Below are 19363 nucleotides of genomic sequence, written 5' to 3'. Positions count from 1 at the left end.
GAGCCCACTGTACATCACATTTAGCATCAGACTACACTCAACCACAGTCATTTGGCAACTCTGTTCATCACCTCTTAAAAATATATATGAAGAACATACAAAATTCAAAAGTGTATAGAACATAGTCAGATAAAGACAGATACACAATAGGAAAAAAACTTGCAGTCCATAAATACGTATGTATATTCACTTTCATTCAAGAATGACAAATGTGCATGAGCTGAGAAATTACCTTGCCCCTGAAAAGTTAGTTTTCTTTTCGGCCAAATGTGGTTTCCCGCCGGGAGCAGGTGCTGGTGACGGTCACTTGCGAAGAGCTCCAGCTATTACAGTTGCATTTACAAGACAAGAGGTTAAATAATACACCTCCTGAGCAGCGCTACTCCTTCAGGACAGACTGGATGCTGCAGTTTCTGAAGGAGTGAAGTCTGATGCTGAACTTGAAGCGTTTCTGCTAGATTGGTAAGTAAAAAGCTATATAGCAATAAGAATAAGTTTGATTACTGTTCTAATCTGTCAACACAAGGATTTTCATGTAGCAGAGTACGGAGAGTCTGAACACTACTTTACCCCTTGTGAGGTCCCCACGGGAGAGTTGTGAGAGTTGTGTCTGTGCCTGATTGATATTCAGGCTGCAGAGTCAAACTGTCCCGACCGAAACATTTTGTGATTGGACTTTTCTTTCTGGCAGCAATTCCAATCCTGGGGAAGGACATGAGTACCACTTCAAGACACAGTCCCTGACAAAACAGTGAGAAAAATACCTCCTTCAAGAATAATCCGATGAATGATTTTCCTTGGGGCCACTGTGATGCATCCCCTGTTGAAACTGCAGCTGTTGGAAAGTAGTGGGTGCACATGTGGAATCCAACTGTGTCTCTCTAGCTTCCTCCTACACGAGAGAGTCGAGCTGAGCCAGCCGGCACCGTCGGTCGTCAACCCACTCCTTCAATTTGAGAGAAAACCAGCGGAAGCAAGCCAAAGCCGTGAGGAGGTCCTCTCTCAGATGGCCTTGAGCCAGACACCTCAGGAGTAATTGTCAACTCTTTGTTTGAAACCAAATTAAGCAAAATACTGACTTATTGGAGAGTATCTTTGAAGTTGTTCAAAAATTGTTGGAACAATTACAATCCAGGCTATCCACAATGTGAGTCCTTGTGTGTGTTTGTGTGCGTGTGTGTGTGTGCGTGCGCAGTACTTTACATGCCACATGCTGTTCAAGTCAAACCTTGTTCTATATTTATTTGTTTACCTATATGTGGGTAGAGGAATGTGTGTGTGTAGATAGTGTTGGAACAAAAAGCACTGTGGCTGTGATGAAAATTGCCCTCAGGAGGTTGAGGATACGCAGTATTGAATATTCAGCTTGTTCACGTATAGGGGTGCGTGTGTTGGTGCTGAGTAAGACAATGCACTGACACTGGTACAACGTGTTAAGGCCACTCTTGGGAGGATAACTTTTTAATGAAATGGCTCTCAAGATTTTTTAAAATACTGAAACAGTCCAGGGAGTCATTAACATAAATTAACAATAGTCTCACAGCGACTCGAATAGTGTTGCGCCAAAGACTGAATATTATTCATAAGCAACATGTACTTTAAATGCATGTGGTGCAGTTTCAAAACAATGCAAATAAAGCACCATTTACAGTTGAACCAAAGTTAAAATTAGGTCACCAAGGTTATTAGAATTCTTCCCTGGGATGAGCATCTGTACCAAATGTCTCTAAAATAAACACAGAAAGTTAGAGGGTTGAGGTGGCAGAGGAAAGGAGTGAAGATCAAATATATGTTGATATATCCAGTCTTATGAATAGACAGGGACACACTGTGAAAGCAACAGTGCAGTAAAGGGCAAAAATCCAGGTTGGTTGTGGTTGTATATGTGTGTGTATATGTGTGTGTGTGTGTGTGTGTGCGTGTGTGTTTGAGAGAGAGAGAGAGCTGCACACAGCTCTACAATGAAGCGATGTTGGAAAAAAAATTCTGAACTTTTCCAAAGGGGCTGTGTGTGTGAGAACACAAATCTATGCAAATGTTGCTCCAAAGTAAATTTTTGGAAATCGTCCCGGTGAGCCCATGTAAGAATACAGCGAGTGGGCGTCATACCCAGGGGCCGTCTCTCGTCTGAAAGCTCTGGAAATGTTCCTGCTGTTGTGAACGTGACAATCGACTGCTGTGTTCTTCTTAAGTGAATGGCAGATGGAAAATTTCCGGAAAAATTGATTCTGAACATTTTTTTATGGACATTTTCTCAAGATCATGTCTGAAAGCAGCTTAAGTTGGTTAAAAATATAATCATAAATAAGCAAATTACACAAACTAAGCATTGTGTAAATCAATATAAAACCCTTAAGTTGTGTATATAACCTTTTTATTTCATATATTATTATTTATATTTTAATATAATTTGGAATTTATTCTACACATTTTTAATTGAACAAATAAAAAGTGTCATTTCCAACAAGGCGCCTCTCTGTGGATGCCTAAAGGTTCATTCTTTTTTTTTTCTTGGTTTCTTTTTCGCCTGAAGGTTTATCCACATTTGCATCAATGGCAGAACACTGGGGACAACCTTGGAACACATCAGGAATGGCTCAGCTCGTCTGCTGCACAGAATCATGACTGACTCAACCCTCGGTGTCTGCACTGCAATCATAAGGTAGCTCCTGTGGCTGAAAACCAAAGCATCTCCATTCGAATGCAAAGCATATGCTGGCTCACTTGTATGTGGGCAGTATAGACACGGTGCTCTACGAGAGGAGCGCAACTAAGAAGCCTACCACACGTCAACCTTGCCTTTCATCGCTTGAGCACCTCCCACTTACACACTTTCTCTGTTCTCCATTAGGGCCTTCTACTTACACCCATCTGACCCCTGGATTCAATTTCACACTGAAAACGACAGGAGCATTTCAGACTACCCACGGATATACTGAGGTTTTTAGAACACAAGATTTCTGTCTGTTGGGGGGCAGGCAGGCACAATTTTGGATAAGAATATAAGACTTAGACATTCATCCTGCATATTAAATCTGAAAAAAAAAATACTATACTCTACATATTTTGTTATATTGTTGAAAAGTAAACAAAACGTACATTAATGCCCTCTTTCATTGTTTTCCTCAGTGTTGTCCCATCCATGTTAAATAACAGGATATGAATACATTTTCAACTAAGTAGTGAATGAAACTTTTTATTTTACTTTCGCAGTAATTCCAATCTGAAGTCAGGAAACATTTTTAGAGAGTTTTAAAGAAAGCACTCTGTGCAACCTCGGGTAACGATACAACATTGCTCATGAGTACTTTTCATTTTGTATCCTTGAGTTGTTGTTACAGGGGAAGTGGTCAGTGTGGTACAAATTGACCCAATGGGTTAATAGAGAGGATCTTCAAGTAATAGGGGGAGAGTATGGTTCTTTGAGTGGAATTCAAACATGTGAACTTTTTCAAACATGTGAACTATTTACGTACATGAGGTGGCCTGAAACTCGTCCGTTAAGTTCCTCTCTAACCAAAACCAAAAGATCGATCGCAGGCTTTACTGGGTGACCTTACATACACCCAAAACAGATATTCAAAATTTCATTATTTCTTTTTGTCCAGAGAAATGACAGCAACAAATTTAAAAAACAACAACATATTGCCTTTTTCAGACAGAAATATGTAATAAAATTTTTTATTTATCCATAAATATATTCCATACATGAATATAATTATGGATACAATATAAATTGTGATAACTGGCTCACAAGGCTCTTTCTGGGTGCAGTTTTCAGGACCGTATAGCAACAATCTGGCCTTTCACTCAAATAAATGAAGTGACCTTCCTGTCCTAATTACCCATCAAAGGGTAGATACTGGACCCTGTTAGGTTCTCATTAATTAGTATACTGTAACATATGAGTGATGGTCTGTTTTCAAACAAGGAAATGAAAATTAACAATAAATGATGAGATAATAATATTCTTCATAATTACAGTATGTGTGATAGGGATAAGATATAGATGGTTTTCACAATTCCAGCTGCAATGCTTTTCATAACGAGCAGGAGATGCAGCATAGAGTGTATGTATAATATCCCATACGTGTTGCAATACTGTGAAAGTTGGTCAACGATAACTCCAGACAAATGTCCCAGGGATCCTTTCGTCAGCTAATACTTGCATGGTTCAGGTGTCCGATACATGTCATGATGCACGAGTCAGTGTCAGTTCAGTTAAATTATTTCAGCTCTTCACCGACTCTTCTGTCGCTAAAATGATGAGGACTCGTCTACCATGTGCATGAAAACCCACTTCGCGTTAGCCCTTTCAACACCTCGGCTCTACAGTGTTTCACAGGCTAACAAAAGCTGCAGGCTGCGATTTGTTGGACGTTAGACGTTGTAGCCGTAGTCCACATGTTTGTTTATAATTTGTTCGGTTTAATTGGTTGGCAATACCTCTCCGTCCATGTCGATGCGCTTTCAAAAGAGAACACTGGAAAGCATTCACTAACGAGACTGTCTTTATTGAGAAACCTTCAAGGATTATGAAAACCGACACATGTTGACAGGCGTGCAGCATTTTTCTGCCCTTCTATAATTGGTTTAAGTGAATCAGTGGCCTGCTTTGATATCAACACATGGGGACAGAGACTCCTACACATATTACTGTGGACATAATGTGTCACTACTTAATTTGTGTTTTCACTAACAGTCACTTAAGTACAGAAACATCTCCATCAACATAAAAAGCACATTCGGAAGGATGACAAATTTAAGTTTTATCATAAATTATGAAATAAATGAACATTATTTGCTATAACAAAAGAAGTTTGCAGTATTCTGAAGTTAGCCCCTTTTTTGTACATTAAAATGTTTATTTTTCTTTCGCAAAGATGGCTTGTCATTTTTGTAGTTCTTATCACACTAATATTCAAGTGTTCCTACATTCAGAATATCCTAAAGGCAAAGATAATGTAGCTAAGGTAAAAAAAAGAAAGAATCAATTAGTAGTTTTTATTTAAAAAAAAAAGTCAAAATGGGCTAAAAGCTACTAATTTAAATGGATGGTAAATTGACTGTATTAATATAGAGCTTTTCTTGTCTTATCGACCACTGAAAGCACTTTACACTACAAGTCACATTCGCCCATTCACACACACACACACACGTTGATACAACACTTTCATACATAGTGCTCTTTCTACCACAAACCATTCACACTGCAGTTTCATGGTTCAGTGTCTTGCTCGAGGACACTTCGACGTGGAGACTGGTGGAGTCTTGGATTGAACCACTGACCTTCTGTGGACGAGCCAACCTGAGCCACAGCCGTGCATTTGACCATAACCATTGACTGTTTTGTCAAGTTCTATCTTTAGGAGCTGGTTAATATAGGGGTATATTTACACCCAAGTTATTTATAATGTGTTTGGTACCCATCATTATTAGTGCAGTGACAATTTACTAAATCCCTTTTCTATGCCTTTTGCCTGGCAGGACAGATGTACACAACACTGCCAGCTGATCCAAACCAGGGAACTGAGATGCATTTTAAGACTGAGATGTTTTTCTGATAAAAAAAAAAAAGATAGAGCAATGGCTGAATAAAAGCATATACTGTATGCTTTAAGCACAATGGTCTGTGTTAGCATGGCGAAGGCCACTGTGCTTATTCTATTATCCGTAGACTCTCTCTGCACTGTTTGACACACCCCTCTTGATAAAAGAGGCCAGTGGTGTTTGAGTCTGAGTCCTTGATGTGAAGTACCCTGTTGCCTTCACTATGTGGAACGCAAAGGTCGTCCAAATGACCAATATGACTGTGGTAAAGAGGGATATGTGACACAATGAAATTAAGGATGGAGAATAAAATAAAACAATAGATTCCTAATAGAAGATAGGAAAAATCATTTCACTATCATCATGCAGTATACTGTATATTACATCATATTGCAAACCCCTAAAGAAAACTATGATAAAATATGTACGTCAACAAACTTTTCCAAGTACAAAAGATAAAATAACAAGATAGGCACTGAAGTCATTAAAATGAACTGACTATATGAACATGCAATATTGTTTATGAAAAAGGCTAGACAAAAACTAACTTCAAACTACCAATTTTTTGTTGACTAAGAAAGAGGAGACAATATTACACAGGGCACTTTTTAACTAAAATGGTATGGAGAGAAAATTGCTGTGCTACGGAGACGAGTTGATGCTGTATCAAACTATAGATAAGTGTACAAACATAATGTATTATTAAATTGGCTGCAACCAACATGGTGAACTTTGTCAAAATCCTCTGTGTAAATTTATTTCTGGAAACTGGCAAGTGTAGCTGTACATGTCATGGCAGTACTATGTAATTGTTGTGGTCTCCCCACATGTATTACTTCCTTGATTTATAGACAAAAACCACAAAATCCTTCACAGGCACCTGTCACAATCTGTTGAAACGATGGTCCTCTTTGTGTTTAAATATGCGTCTCAGTGGAAATCTCACTGTCACTGTCACTGTTCAACATGTAATTCACAGACACCTTTGATTTCACATTTTATGAGAACATGCTCTTATGTTGCTCTTATGATGATCATCTTCATCATCATCTAGTGTTGATTAAAAGGATGCACAATAACAGTATGAATGATGGTGAATATGAAATTCAAATTAAAATCTTGTCTACTCAGGCCGTACTTGGCCAAAAAGAAAACCTACTAATATTTGCTCTTACTGTGTACCTTTTTTAAGACATAAAAACAAATTATTGTTACATACCTTATTGCTTTTGTACATATCGTATTGCTTTTTTATTGTATTTTTGTACCGATATAGATCTCTACTTCTGCTGTAAAAACCCACATTTCTTATCTTATTGTATATTTTCTTATCTAAATGCAAAAAGCTGTGTGAACATGATAACATATTATGAAATGCCTTTGAGACTGATCCATTCCCCTTTCTGTTTCCACTGTTCTCAGAGACCCGCTTTGCACGTCTATACATCAAAATGTCAATGCTGCTTTTAGCTGATTAGAGGCGCTTCTCGACGAAGCCACAACAACATGGCCTTTGCTCAGACTTGTCGGCAGGACCCAAGAACAGCCTGAGGAGCTGATCATGACGACTGCACACAGCAGGGATTGGGTGTCACAAAAGGTGACTCACAGGGAGGCTGCTTCAGGAAAAGAAGTTCCCTGAGACTTAGTGCACACGTTACTTAATCTTCTCACACCCACATTTAAGACACAGCTGAACAATGGTGCAGATATCTAGTTCTTCTTGGCTCTTTTCAGATTAAGGGCCGTGGAACTACTAGAGGTGTTTCAGCCTATACGTGAAGGAACCGACTCTCTACATAACTATCACGCACCCTGTGATAGAATATCATGACTGCATTAACAGTCATTACTGTCATTTGGAAGACAGGTTTCTAACCTCCTAACCAATTTCAATTACATCATGGTAAATGGCAACTTTTGATTTAATATCCTTTTGCTAATTTCACCTTCACAAATATCATATTATGAAAATGGAGATTTAATTTCCTGACTTTGTCTCAGTGCTACACGTACCAAACAAAGGAATGTAGAGGAAGGAAAGATATATATATATATATATATATATATGTATATATATATCGTTGCCATTCACTAAATTAACTTGCTAAGATAAAGAATAATAAAGTGCTGTTGAAAAGAAGATAAAACAGACGTGCATTGCAGAAACAGATTCCAGTGACATTATCACCTGTTATTAATCTCTCAACAAAAAGCTTATGATGTGTTTCTTAAACAGCTTCGTTCACAGAGTCACTCAACTGCTGTTGATCTTATAGTTTTCAGCAACAGAACCAAAAATCATATTCCTCAAAATGTTTAGCCGTCTTTCTCATCATTAAACTTTACTGCTTTATCAAACCTGCAGCTTCAGAGTGGAATAGTGTTTAAACATTACAGCCGGTGTTGCATTTGCTTTGTGTGTGTGTGTGTGTGTGTGTTTGCTACAGCCAGTGGAATGAGAGTTTCACTTAACCTATAGTTATTTACAGCCTCTGGATAATTGTCATTCTAGACGGACCTGAGAAATGCTTTGGGGCTCATTGTTGAGATTCACTGGAGATGGACAACATCCAAACACTAGTGTCTCTCCACCACTGTAGGGTAAAATATGTTCCTCACATCATGCTGCTGCCTTACGGGGAGCGTTGGTGTCTGGTTAACGCTTCTGAAGCAGGAAAATTTAATTTTGAAAAAGGCCAAAAATCAATTCATTCATTAAAAATATAATAAACATAATATTATGATGTCTCACGTGCTGCCCACAGCTGTCAGACAGGCTGTGTCCCGACCACAGTTTGAACTGCCCCAGCGAGATGAAGGATGAATGGAGAGTAACGATCCCATTGGCTCATCAGAGTTTATACGAACTAGTCGGCCTCCTGTCTTTGTCGTGTCCACTGAGAAACTTAGAAAAAATATCAAGCGCGTGAACATTGATGTGATGTCATGCATTATTGTCTCGGTTCGTGTAAATCCACAGTATTGTGAACTCAATCGTGAACTCACAGACACTATCACTCTTCTATTAGTGAGGAGTGTGGTTCCAAACAGAGATTCAATAAAAGACACTGAATTATGAGACTACATCTTTAGCTGACAAGAGGGACAAACAACTTCTACAAAGGATGACAAAGATGTTAAATGAGAACTAAGTATTATAATCACCAGCACTGAACAGAACATGATGATGAGGTCCAGTGGCATTAACTGAGTATTCATCAAAGCCTATTTGTGTCTCTCATTATCTCGAATATCGTCAGTGTGAACTTCGGCCCTGAAGAGCGGAGGGGAGTGGCCAAAGGCCTCAAACAGGTTTATGGCTGCCTGTGAGCCAGTTTCCAGCTCGAGCATTTGCATGTCAAAACTGGAATCCACACCCTCCACCTGCAGACTGCTTATCATGCCGAGACACCTCCTTGTCTTTGTCTCTTCCAGCTGGCACACAATAGCTCCTCTGAATACTGAACATAGGCAACACACATACATCTAAGGAGGGATATTCGGGGGATTTCTGTCAAGAGGATTTTCACAAAGTTCACAATCTACATGTAAGTTGCTGTTGTTAAAAGTTCATGGTGTTGTGAGCAGCTCACTGTGCAGTTGAAGTCTCAGCAGCTCTGTCAGAATATCAAACTGCCCAGTGTGAAATGAGTTCTCTGAACACCGGGCGGTTTATGATAATGGTTGTAAATAAATATGATATTTGCACGTGGTTATGATTTACAGTTAAGGCTTATTATTACACGGACGAGGCACGACATTAAAAACCAGTAATTGTTGTAATGATCTGTGTACATACACATTGATAATAACTGTTCAATGTTTCTTTTACAGTATAAGATATATATCTACTAAAGGCAGAGCCAAGTCAATGCTCACCTCAAAGAATATTTGACATTCAAAACTTCTGATATGATTGTACAAGCATGAAAGAGCCTGTGTTATGTCCTTTGTATTGGCAGTTTATTTGTTTGCATGGCAGCGCTGAAGAAACTTTAACTGAAAGCACACGATTCAAACAAACCTTTTCCGTACAGGTTCATAGCCACTCAGTCCTCCAAGACTAGCAGTTGCCTTGTTTCAACACCTGTGTCTGTCCGAGTGCCGTGAATGCTTGCTCTCATCCGGTGAGGTCAGACAGGTGTCAGACACAGGTGTCAGACACCTCTCTTACAGTGAAATGAAATCCTAAAGCAGCGTCCTATCTCCTGCAAGGTTTTCAACCTTCCTAAGACTTAAATGAGAGATCAATTCAGAAGCACACAGGCTATATTTGACTTATTTGGCTTTTGGTTTTGGAGTACAAGTGCATGTCTGGTAAGTGCATGTTTGCAGAGATTTTAAAAGCTTTTCTCAACCCAGATTTTATTCCACAGTAATGCAATCACTGAAATACTAACTGTGTTGTCCTCCACAAATAAACGTGTATTGCCGTGCTTTTGCACAATTTAGAAACTCAAAATATAAACCTCTTTGACTGCTGTGGTAGTGTGAACGATAAAGTCCAGAGTCCTGATTAGAAGTAACTAAGAAGTAGTTCCTGGACAACCGAATTACTAATCAATTGGTTTATTTAGATTTCGCGACATTTATCAGCCAATTCACAAGCAACACAGCAAGAAAGAAGTCCACAGGCAGACTTCGATAACTAAACATTGACTCGACATTTGTTCATTAACAGAGCACATCAGTCTTTTATTATATAAATGATTTCCGTGTTACTAAGCAACTGTTAGTTGGCAATTTGTTAATCAGCACATACTGTAATTCTCTAGGTTTCTCAGGATCAAGTGGTTATCATGTGGTGGTCTTCAAATACACTTGGGGGGATGAGAAAGTGAAATAGGTCTCTTTCGTTTACATTAGGATCACAGATTTTCATATACTTGATCAATAGTGTTGAGAATATTTGAAATATCTTAGGCAATGAGTAAGTAAAGGCCTAAACTGTACATGTACCATTAACACCAGAAGTCTTGAAAGTTATGTTTCAATACTATTACACCATGACCTTTCCATGTATTGTCTTACAGCTTAAAGGTTAATTATACTTTATTGTTGTTTTGTAGAATGCCATTTCCATGTACTGTATTGTGGTTTAAAATGATCACCTTTCCAAACGCCCTTTGTTTAATATTATGACATCTCCATGTGTGATAGTACTCTTTACTTTGATTTATTAAGCTTAACAAATGCTAGTCTTTAGGTGCTTTTCCACCCTGTTATAGTTTTTTGTTTTACTAATGTTTTTATATCATGTCACTGATTTTCTATTATTCATGACAGGACTGCTGAAACAGTCTGGAACCATGGAGTCTTCAGAATTTTCCACGCTGTCCTCCATGAGGGGAGAGTTTAAATCAGAGGATTATATTCAGCCCCACTACAAAGAGTCATATCGCCTGGCGATTGATCGCCTGGTGTCTGACGGCAGAGACAGCTACCAGGAGTTCCTCAAGGGTGAACGTATTGGAAGCTTCTTGTCAGAGGATGAGCTCCTCTTCATCACTTCAAATGCAGAAAAGCTCCCACCGCAAAAACACACAGAGGAAATCCAGGGTCCACCTGACAGCCAATCATCCTCAGGTACCTACTGGCCCGTCCACTCAGATGTGGACACTCCAGATTTGGATTTAGGATGGCCAGAGGTCATTAACGAAACAGAACTACAAACTAATATAGATCTGATCTTTCATCCGCCAAGACAAAATAACGCCAGCATCAAAGAGGTAGTCCGGAAGCATATTCAGGATGCAAGACAGGTAATCACAACTACAACTTTAACAATGTGTTGACACACACAAACACACACACACACACACACACACACACGCAAAAGGCCTTGTTGTGATGTGCTCACACTGAGTATGTTGACGGTAGTTTTGCACCGGCAGCTCCACAGAATTTCGTTGTTGTCAGTTTCCAGAAGAAAGGAGTGCCTGCCAGTATCAATGAGGTCAAAATCAGGTTTCGCAACCTATAATCTCCACAGGAAAGTGTGGGAACCATTTTGACTTCACTCACACGATCGAGTCATTCCGTCACACAATTAACGCCCCAGTTAGTTCTCAGACATGATCATGAATCATAAACTAGTTTTGTGGGTCAGATTGTGTACAATTGGTTTTCCTACAAACATGTCACTGCTTTTCTGGCTCTCACTTAAACTAACATACAGTACACAATTAAAGACAGAAAGGATCTGTTCCCCGTGATTACAACCAGTGATGTATAAAATCCTTTAAATGAAATGTGGATACATGTAATGGGATGCAACAGTTGTGTGACAAACGGCAAGGTTTGAAGGATGTTTGTTTAAATGTATGCACTGGTTGGACATTGCATAAACACTGACAACTAACAATGACGCTTCTCATTGTTCATCTGAAGGATAGAAATCTTTATATACAGAAACCTCCAACACAGAAAATGTCAAGACGGAAATGAAATAGTTACATTAGTTCATTAATTAAAGAGCTCATTGCGTGCTGCTGCAACACAGTATGATGATGCTGCTTCATAACATGCACATTATCATGATGAACTTTCATTGCAGCATCACTAACCGTGAAGATAAAAGACTTCCACCGGCTCCTCGAAAAATTGAAAGTCCTCCATGAATGACAATAAATATTGTGTTAATTATAGACACAAAAACAATCCTTAATTTTTCTCCTCCACTTTCATATATCTATCTCAGCGAGGTAATGTATTGTTAGACTCTCTTCTTTATACAACTCAGTTTTTTTGTTAGAGTCACCACTCATATTTTCTTCTCTTATTCATAAACTGTGACTGTAACCTTTTACAGGTGTGAAGTGGTTAAGTGTACTATACCCGCTCATGATGTATTCCTGTCCTCATGTCCTCATACAGGTCATTGCCATTGTGATGGACATGTTCACTGATGTCGATATATTCAAAGAAATAATTGACGCCTCTGTACGAGGAGTCCCAGTCTATGTGCTTCTGGATCATTCCCATCTGAAAAGTTTTCTCACAATGGCTGAAAATCATGATGTAAAAATCCATCAACTCAGGGTGAGTATGTGATTCAAAACATCCAGATGATCATCTCACAATTTTACCATTTTCTCCATTCTAACATACATTCAATTAAAAATGATTTTCTTTTGTGGTTGTTGTTGCTTTGAAATGTTGATCAGGGGATGTACCTGCAACTTTTGAACAATTGTGACTTTGCCTATGACCCTAAATTTACATACATGCAAAAGGTGCAAAATGTCTATTCGTCTTTCACCGTTGAGAAAAAGGTTCAGTTTATAATGTGGTTCCTCCTGTTTACTGGGTGGAGTCAAAAAATGATACACATGCACAAGAGATGCTGTTGACTCAGCTGTTCATTTCTTGATTGACATACTTATTACTGTACCCTTTTTCTGTAAACTTTAACAGTGACATATACATTTTTCCTTTCACTGCTCTGATGACAGAACATGAGGGTGCGCACTGTGAAAGGCCCGGATTACCTCTGTAGGTCGGGAGCTAAATTTCACGGGGCAATGGAGCAGAAGTTTCTTTTAGTCGACTGCCACACAGCGATTTATGGCTCATACAGGTAAATAAATCCACAGCACAAGAGAAGCTGGGAGGGCACTAAGGCGTAGCCTACACTGAAAGCATTCAGAAAGTGTTGCAAAAGTGTGGCAACAGTGCAACACATAAAGAATTACTTTTAAAAGCCTTTCTTCCACATTGGATTAATAAACTTGCATGTTTCTATGCGTTTTTTTCAGCTTCACTTGGTCTTTTGAGAAGATCAATCTGAGCATGGTGCAGATCATCACAGGCCATCTGGTGAAGTTGTACGATGAGGAGTTTCGAACGCTCTATGCCCGCTCGACTGTGCCAGCGGAACTGTGCCTCCCAGAGGGCTTGTTCCAGCTCAATGGGCCACATGGACGACAGGTCTTACCAAAATCGCTTCCTGCCCAGAAAATTGAGCGGAGGGACCTGCTGAGGCACACGATGGACGAGGTCTATCGGAAGACCTGTGAGAGGAAACTGGGCATGAGAGACTTTGAAGAGAGGCTCTTTGAGGAGGAACCCAACAACCGTGGTCCCTTCATTGAGAATGGGACAGGTGTTATGAACCAGATGTCCCATTTTCAGTCTGCAGAGGAGATGAACCTCTTGAAAAGGCACAGCTATGCAGGGGAGATACAAGATGAATATATGCCGCAGATGATCAAGACCAGAGCGAGCCAGTGGAATATCTCCAGAGAACCAGGACACGGAAGAAACAACTATCCCAAGGACCATTATTTACAAGTGCCACAGATATACAGAGGTCAAAACATGTGTCAGCCTTACAATGACAGCAACACACAGATTCTGTCCATGCAGCAAAATATGCCAACACTGGAGAATACCTCAAAGTCGTTCATGCGCATATTGCGGATCGAGTCTTACCTCAAAAACCCAGACGTGCCTTTCGGGGAGTCTTGTGACTATTTAGACCAGTTTGAACCGATGGACAAAGGTGGCTCCTACATGCAGGGACGGACTAGGTCTTCCTATGTTTTCAGGCCCACTCCACCGGAGCAAATGGAGCCAAACAGACACATAAACAACACTTCCTCGGCAGCGCCACCTTTGCACTACACATCGATGCAGTGGAATCAGACAGCAGCCGGTGAGAATAGGATCAATAACGACGAATTCATGTTGAAGAGGCCAAGTTTGCAGATTTTGAATGACAATCGCAGCAATGCAAGTTATGGTCCAGGGAGAGACTCTTACCACTCTGCTTATGCCAGTCTAGGCAGAGCCAAAGGTGGACAGATGATCACAAACCCTAACATCCTGACAGACAAAAGGCATAGCCTGGCAGATCCAAGAACAAACACTGAGTACCCACAGGAATCCTCAGATTACAAGTATGGAGCTTTTCCAAGGGGGCCAGTGAATAGGAGCACAGCAGGGATCAATGCACAAAATGGCGGCTATGGATCATATCTGAATGATCAAAGATCTGTCTCTCATTATGATGTAAAGAATATCACAGGCACAAAGAGTCCCACTTCTCCCAAATGGCAAGAGCCACCATCCAGGACTGTGTCTGCTGCAGCGCTGGATGTGGATACCAACAGCAAGGGCTCTCAGCCTTTTTCCCACAACAACGGCAACAAAATAAAGTCCTTATTGCACACACCAGAGAAAAGAGAGGATTCAGTCGGAACAATGGAAACATTGAGTCTCAACTCAGGTGAAAGCACAGACACTTTAACAGGTGCGGATGAGGAGAAAATGTCAGACAGACGTGAAAAACTTCACCAGAACAAATCTAACTCAGTGAGGTCCTCGGAGCACGGGAGGAACTGGCTAAAGGACGACCATCTCAACTCTTCAAAACCCCAGTTCACAACAGAGGAGCGCCGACATTCGCCGCAGGTCTCCCTCCCCAGAAGAACCACAGGGACGAAACCCGTCGCTCCTGACATAAAGGCCCGCCCTGACGGAGGCAGTTGTACAAAAACCCGCGGCGCGGAGAGTCGCCTGTACAGCAGATTTGAGCCTTTCTGCTCTTTGGAAAAGAAACATCCTCCGCGCTCTCCCCACGGCTTTGAAAACACACGCTCTCAGACCCAGAAAACCAGAAGCCCTCCTAAAGCCGAGGCACTCGCTGAACACAGCCTCAGCCGGGCTGCCCGAGGACACCATGAAAACAAGCTGGAGAGATTTTTTCAGAGAGTGGGGAATCTCATACACAAGAACAAGTAGTGACAGTCTACACAGGTCCCCTACGACAAACGCACACTTGTCTGGTAAAGGTTATATTTGTGTTGACGGCCTTCATTTCTGTGTTTACTTACATACATTACTTACTCTGCTTCTTTAATTTTTGCACTGATGAATACCAGCCAAAGGGGGATGGAGTATAGATTTTATACATATACAAGCTGAAGACTTTTATGTGACAGAATCTTAAAGCGCCACTTCCACGCCGTCTTTGTTTGTCTTCCCCTGGCGTCAACCTCGGCAAAATATATCAAATGCTTTCACCTGATGTTTGGGACGCTTTGAAAGACAGCTGTGTCAAAATGTCTGGGATGTATACAATACTTGTCGCTGCAAGTGTAGGCGTGTGCATCAGTGTGTGGTTGTGTTTCGTCAGAGGACCCTGCCCTAGTCTTTTCGGCATGTTTAGGTAAAGATGTTACGTATGCGTTCGACACACACACACACACACACGCTCATCACCATGCCACATGATGAAACACCAGTACGTCATCACATCCTTGACGTTTATGTGTCAGACAGAGGTTTTATGAATTCTATGGGCGGTGTAATAATTTCGTACGATACACAGTGCGTTTAGTACATTTTTGTACTGTTTTTTTTATTTCATGTATTGAATCTTTTATAAACTTAGAGACTGGATTTGAAAAACATACAGCAGTGGCTGTGTCCAACAGGATTAAACTGTAAACCAGCGACAGAGGCTTACAGAGACATCATTCATTCAAAGGTTTGTTTTATGATATGAACATTGTGCCTCAAGGGAAAATTTTAAAGAAACCGGAGCATTGGTGGGGCCTGTTTTAATAGCCCCTTTACACAAAAGAATGAAAATACAATTCCAGGATTCAAGTTGGTTTTGTATCAATAATGGTTTATTTCCGGACTTAGATGCCTTACGTCCACTTTCAGCTTCACAGACAGCTATAGGCTAGAAATAATCCAAACTATTCCCCTCATCATTACAAACTGAAACAATGCCATTTCTGCTTTGGAATGAGGTGACGTTTATGGCTAGAGAGAAAAACCAGAACTTAATACAGAGTGGTCTATTTCACGAATAACAAAAATGCAGGCTACAATAAAAAATATATGTTAACTGGCATTTAGATAATAAATTGTTTTCTGAAAGGAACACACAGAGCCAGTCAGGAAGATTTAAAAGGCAACAGCAGGTCGATGAGGATAAATCACGCCTACCTGCTCGTGAAGACATGGATTGACAGTAAGATTACATTACAAAACAGGCACCAGTAGTTTTAGTTTCAGATGAGAGACAGGGAGAGAGAGAGAACCGTGACCCGCTGAGTTTCAAGAGAGAGAGAGAGAGCAGAACCTAGTGCCCCTCCAACATTGACCCAAGTGGAAATGGCAAGTTTCCCCACAATGAAAAGGGAAATTTGCATGCGCTGCAGTGGCTTTTCTCCAATAAGTGTATATATTGTCTATACATATATATATATATACATATATTATAAGTGGGTAAAAGGTTGATTTCTTGTCTTGTCTTGTCTGTCCCTGTCCTCCAAAGAAGATTAATATGGGTGAAACATAGCTAAGGCTGCCTATGCGGTACACAAGCCCTTGGGGGCTTCACAGGGACAGTTCAAGGATTTCATCTGCCTCCATGTTTTACTCAAGATTTAAACAGAAGGCAAATCGCCATTTGTATGCAAGAATGTACCTCATATAGTCGTAGATATTCAGGTTTTTTTGCCCTAAAACTAAATATGCAGCAGCATTTAATTGGTTATTCGGATGAGCTGAGTGAGATTAGTGAGGATGCAGTGTCTATTTGTAAACACTCAAGATTCACTTTCATAGTACTCACTCTGTGGTGCCGGTGAGAGGTTGCCATATGACGGCAGGATATGATGGAATCATGTAAATTATATGCTTATTTGTTCATCCATCCATCCATCCATCCATCCATCCATCCATCCATCGTCTACCGCTTTATCCATTTAAGGGTCGCGGTGGGGGCTCGAGCCAATCCCAGCTAACATTGGGCGAGAGGCCGGGTACACTCTGGACAGTCAAAAGACAACATCACAAATTATAAAAAGGTCAGTAAATGAAAGGAACTTTGCTCTAAAATTGGAAGCAATTTGCCACTCTCCATGTGGTGATTGCACCAAGGTTAAGAAGAGGAAAATGATCTGCAGTCAGAGCTCCATCAAGCTTTTATTAGCAACGTTTTGACCCAACACAGATCCTCTAGGCAACTGATTATTTGAAGATCATAAAAACAATGGTGAGAGGAGGAAGCCTACAAAGGTCAAATTTAAGATTACAGGCAAAACACATGCTATTGTAAAGCGAAAATCCACATTTATCGCATAACAATTGAAATGCATCGGAGGGGTAAAAAAAGCTGAGATGTACTTCACATTTCCAGACCTATTTTTCCCAGAAATAAAAACCTCTTGTGCCTGAAAATCATTACAGCTGTAAAGTAATTTTATTTGAACACATTATGGTGTCCATCCACTAGAATTAAAAATAAAACACCACCTTTTAGATTCAGTATTCTGTCAAGAATTTCTTAGCGGTTGATTAAAAAAAGGGGGAGCGGGTCAGCTATTTATCTGGATGTGTTACTCAATCAGACAATCAAAAGATATCAGTGCAAAATTCCTGTAAAACATTCTGTTTCCTCAAGTTTTTCCTTTTTTTTTCTAGGAAAAGGAGGGACTCTTTTCTTCCCTTGCTGCATATCCCCTGCACTCCATCATATACTATATTATTATGGCCGATGGAACATATGCACAGGAAAACCTTCAAGTTGGAATAACACAATTGTGTGCATGCACTCATGCTCAGCCTAGATGTCTTTCTTTCTCGTTTAATTCAACCATATTTCTATCCTATATCTGATTTATGTATGTGTATGAGCTCCCCATTGACACAAGGATAGCAGAGACCCTTCAATCTTGCCATCGCAGGCTGAAAACTCACCTGTTCCGACTGCACCTTATTCTTTGTTGCACTCAACAAAAGGCTGTCGGCTGAAACTAAACTAAACTCATCCCTAAATCTCAAACAGCAGCGCTATGTGACACATATTTGATTTGTAAACCAAACTCTATTTAGCTCAAAACTTCTCATCAAAACACATTTTTTTGTGAAGCACAGGTAGGAAGTGATGAGTTGTGCATCGACATCGGCTTACTGCAGCGAGTGAGCAGGTGCCGTCATTGTGGTCATGCTAAATGTGTGACAGGATTTCTGCTGGCGACAAGTGATCGCTGCGGCACTTAACTCATATGTGCATAGGGCTTCTGCAACTGAATGAATGTGCAGTAGCTGAAGCACTGTCACCCATTTACTGTCATCCAAAAAATATAATATCCCCTTTCCTTCTCTTATCTCAGAACAAGAATAAATGCATTATTACCCACAATATGAAGTGATGCAATGCAGCCACAAGCCTCCCCCTCCACCTCTCTCTTAGCATCAGGGGCTCTGGCTTTGATCACCACATCAAAACTTTTACACAATGTGACAGTCAACTTTTTCAAAACACCCGAAGCAGGTCCTCCTGTGGCCTGCTGATACCGAGCTCGACACTGATGCTTGGGTTCTGGTGAGCCTCGTCGGAATGCTGCTCACTTCTCGCAATTGAATTCTGTTCTGGGGGGAGCAGATGTTACCCGATTCCATGGCTGCAGTCCCCCACATTGAGGAAGGAAAGAGCTTCCACTTGCTCGGCACCTTCACTGTCCCCTGACCGATCTTTGTTTTTTGAAAATTTAGCAGGCGGCTGTGTGTTCTGTGTGTCTTAGTGTAACTGCACAAAAAATAGAGGGTTTACTTCTTTTTATGTAGGTGTCAAAAGTGCAATGGTGTCCCCTGAAGCCAATTAGAAATTAGGTGAGAGGCATGATTGGTCATGATAGAACAAGATTTGGGGATAGAATTGAAATATTTCAGACTATTCAAGCAAAAATAATCGCTGCTCACCAATAGATAGCGAGCGGTCTACCATCAAATAGTTTTTTCTGCTCAGATTCCTCCCATCGTCGATGAACATTTTGCACAGTTCTAC

At 40.4% G+C, this 19363-nt stretch overlaps 1 protein-coding gene across 2 annotated transcripts; it reads left to right on the top strand.

Moving 5' to 3' along the window:
* Nucleotides 1-8925: 8925 nt before the first annotated feature.
* Nucleotides 8926-17757, top strand: fam83b (family with sequence similarity 83 member B). Of its 2 annotated transcripts, none has more exons than XM_035606727.2 (5): nt 8926-9101; nt 10840-11315; nt 12430-12594; nt 13008-13132; nt 13311-17757. In XM_035606727.2, the coding sequence occupies exons 2-5, from the start codon at nt 10863-10865 to the stop codon at nt 15295-15297; spliced, it is 2730 nt and encodes a 909-aa protein (XP_035462620.1). In that variant the 5' UTR covers nt 8926-9101; nt 10840-10862; the 3' UTR covers nt 15298-17757. The 2 variants fall into 2 exon arrangements, with proteins under 2 accessions (XP_035462620.1, XP_035462622.1); XM_035606729.2 differs by lacking the exon at nt 8926-9101 and having other exon boundaries at nt 11000-11139; nt 11258-11315.
* Nucleotides 17758-19363: the final 1606 nt, after the last annotated feature.

This window comes from Scophthalmus maximus, chromosome 10, assembly GCF_022379125.1.
Source record: "Scophthalmus maximus strain ysfricsl-2021 chromosome 10, ASM2237912v1, whole genome shotgun sequence".
In the NCBI taxonomy this organism is placed as follows: domain Eukaryota; kingdom Metazoa; phylum Chordata; class Actinopteri; order Pleuronectiformes; family Scophthalmidae; genus Scophthalmus; species Scophthalmus maximus.
Note: the sequence above shows the minus strand (reverse complement) of the source record. Positions and strands in the feature narration are given on the sequence as shown.